The sequence below is a fragment of the Plectropomus leopardus genome, unplaced genomic scaffold, assembly GCF_008729295.1.
Source record: "Plectropomus leopardus isolate mb unplaced genomic scaffold, YSFRI_Pleo_2.0 unplaced_scaffold15561, whole genome shotgun sequence".
Taxonomy (NCBI): Eukaryota; Metazoa; Chordata; class Actinopteri; order Perciformes; family Serranidae; genus Plectropomus; species Plectropomus leopardus.
Window position 1 is genome coordinate 1 of NW_024616680.1, and position 3,186 is coordinate 3,186.

General features: G+C 35.8%; 1 protein-coding gene across 1 annotated transcript; it reads right to left on the reverse strand.

The window, feature by feature from the left end:
• Positions 1-415: 415 nt before the first annotated feature.
• Positions 416-2,532, reverse strand: LOC121964414 (runt-related transcription factor 1-like). Its single transcript, XM_042514621.1, has 2 exons — positions 2,121-2,532; positions 416-1,184 (listed from the first exon to the last, which is right to left on the reverse strand). The coding sequence occupies exons 1-2, from the start codon at positions 2,296-2,298 to the stop codon at positions 637-639; spliced, it is 726 nt and encodes a 241-aa protein (XP_042370555.1). The 5' UTR covers positions 2,299-2,532; the 3' UTR covers positions 416-636.
• Between the last annotated feature and the right edge of the window lie 654 nt (positions 2,533-3,186).

The following is a 3,186-nucleotide window of genomic DNA, read 5'->3' on the forward strand; positions in this document are numbered from 1 at the left end:
AAAAATAAGCACAAAAAAAAGAAAAGAAAGGAAAATTATGTTAAGAAAGAGGTAAAAAAGTATGTTTTCTTTTTCTTAATTTAAATTAATTTATTATCAATTATTTCATTCTAATTAATATTAATTTCATTTTTGTTAAGTTACTCATTGCTTTTTTTCTCCACGTTTTCAAACGAAATCAAAAGAATTTTCCCAAGATTTAAATACTTTGTGAAAGGCGTCTGAATGCAGCACAACAAAACGTTGATCTACGTGTTGAAGTCTTAAGCAAAAATGACTAACTGTTAATATTAACAATTAAGACTAATGGTTATTTTTACTGACATTTTCAAGGCAGTCTGTTTCCTTTTTTAAAATTTTTTAAGTCAAATAAACTTGTCAGGTTTTACAGTGTATGAAATTCCAGGATTGGCACTAAAATAGTTTTATTTTTGGGGTCTTTTCATGGAATTTATGTAAAAAATACAGAACAGCAGAACTAGTTTAACTGAGATTTAACTGCTTTTTGGTATGAGCATTATCTGTATGTTAACACGTGACCTTTGACATAACTTGTGCCTCTTCTTATTTCGGATCTGGTTGTTTTACTGTGTCTCGTGATGTCTGTGGTCACATGACTGGCATGCCTCTGTTGATTCAGTATGGTCTCCACACGGCTTCGGCAGCTGCCATGTTAGTCGGAGAGCTGCTGTGGCTGGACTCCACCTCCACGCCCACCACTTCATTCTGATTTGGCAAAGACGGGTGCAGAAGGGCGGAGCCTGTGGAGGCGTTGGTGCATGGCGGCAGGATCCTCGGCGGCGAACGTGAGTCACTGCTGCCTCCTCCGCCGGCCATCATGGAGAACTGGTATGAGCCGGCGGTGGTGGAATAGTACAGGTGATACGGCGACGAGGAGGACTGGAAGGGCCCGTTCTGAGACTGATGGGGGGTGTTCGCTGGGTAAGGAGGAGGCAGGTAGGTGTGGTACCTCCCTGCCGGAGTGGTTGCCATGGCTGTTGCCATAGTGATGCCAAGGGCGCCGTTGGAGACGGCGTTGTGTGAGGGGGTGTAGGTGAAGGCAGCCGCTGTGGGAGGGTAATGGACCCGGGGGTCGGAGAAACGGGAGTCAGGTAAGGAGGGAAGGGAGGTGAAAGGTCGTTCCAAGGTCATCCTGGGGTCGCCAAAGGCCGTGAGGTCGGGACCTGAGAGAGGGCAAAGGTCAGAGGTTACAACCCTACTAATTTACTGAATTCTCTTTTTTCTCTGTCAGTATGTTTGCATGTGCAGTTATGCTTGATTTTTGATTTCTTTAAAAAAAAGAAGAAATTCTTTAAAAAAAAAAAGAAAATAAGCAAAAAAAAAAAAGTAAAAATTTTTAATATGCATAATTTTTTTTTAAACAAATTTTTAAATATTTAATTATAATAAAGAGTTTTCTGGATTTTTTTTGTTGTTGTTTTTTGCTATTTCCTTGCGATTTGTGGAACATTTCCGACTAATTTTTGGCCTTTTCTCCGAAGTTTTCAAAAGACGAAAAACAAAACCCGTTTTTTTCTCAGGTTTCAAAAAGATTGTGTTAAGTCCAACTTTGTCAAATTCGAATTACTTAAAAACATGAAAATCAGCAAAAAAAAAAAAAAAAGAGTAAAACTTCTAATATGTATACATTTTTTTTCGGCAACACAATTTTAAATGTTTAATTATAATAAAAACTTTTCTGGATATTTTTTTTGTTTTAATTGACCCTTTTTTAATTTAAAAAATATGTTTTCCTTGTCACTTTTTGCTATTTCCTTGCGATTTGTGGAACATTTCCGACTAATTTTTGGCCTTTTCTCCGAAGGTTTCAAAAAGCTTGTGTTAAGTCCAACTTTGTCAACTTCGACTTGCTTAAAAACATGAAAATAAGCAAAAAAAAGAGTAAAAATTCTAATATGTTTACATTTTTTTTGGCCTTTTCTCTGAAGTTTTCAAAAAGACAAAAGAAAAAAACGTTTTTTTCAAAAAGGTTAAGTCCAACTTTGTCAGCTTCGACTTACTTAAGCTAGACTTTTAAAATACTTTTTAACACGTTAGTCTGACTGAAATAACCAAACTTTTTCCAACGTCATGTAACAGTGTGTGTGCTCGTGTGTTACCTGCGAGTCGGGACGAAAGGTCGCTGAGCGAAGATCGACCAGGCGAAAGGGGATTGGCTGTATGGACGGTGGGCGTGGTTATCTGGCCGAGGTACGGATACGATTGGTCGTACGACCAAGATGGAGACGACTGCATCTGTCTTGAGTCTAAGAGAGAGACAAAGACAGAGACATTCATTAAAAAGGTTTTTAAACATGCAGTGGTGGAAGTACAATTACTCAAGTACTGTATGGAGGTATAAATTTGAGGTACTTGTACTTAACTTTCTACTTCACTTTAAGAGGGAAAAATGAACTTTTTACCTTATTTATCTGACGGTTTTAGTTACTCTACAGATTATTTTTGCATTAAATATGTAGTTATAAGTTGAATTAACATTTAATAGTTGATTCACAGAAAATTAATTGCGAACAATTTTTTTTTTAAATTTTAATTGTGACAGGTGGTGGGTATTATTATAGTTTTTTGGATGTTTTATCCTCTTCTTTTTTCTTTTTTTTGCGTGTTTTTTTTCTTTTTTTCCCCCTTTGAATTTTTTTTCTTATATTTTGTATGCTTTCTCTTCTTCTAATTTTTTTTTTAAGTTTTGGGGATATTTTTCCTATTTGTTTGTTTTATAACTTTGAGGATTTTTTCTTTTCTTTTTTTTAAAAAATAATTTTGTTTTTTGTGTTTCAATTGAAGTTTTGGGTGTTTTTTCTTTTAAAAAAATACAAATTTGAGGTTTTGGTGTGTTCATTTTTTTCCCGCATTGGGTACTTTTACTTTTCATACTTTAAATATGTTTTGAATGCTTTTATTTATTTATTACACTTCTTAAAGTTAAGGGACTCACAAGAGCAAGATTAAAAAAAGACTGAACGTCCTATTTACAGAAAAGCTGATTTACATGATCTTGAGACAGAAGCTGTTAACAGTGAAAGAAACAGAAGACAGAGAGAGAGAGAAAGAGAGAAAGATGGAGGAGAGGAAGCAATTAACTTAGTGTGGGGGTGGACGGATGAAGAGGAGGGTGTGTGTGTGTGTGTGTGTGTGTGTGTGTGTGTGTGTGTGTGTGTGTGTGAG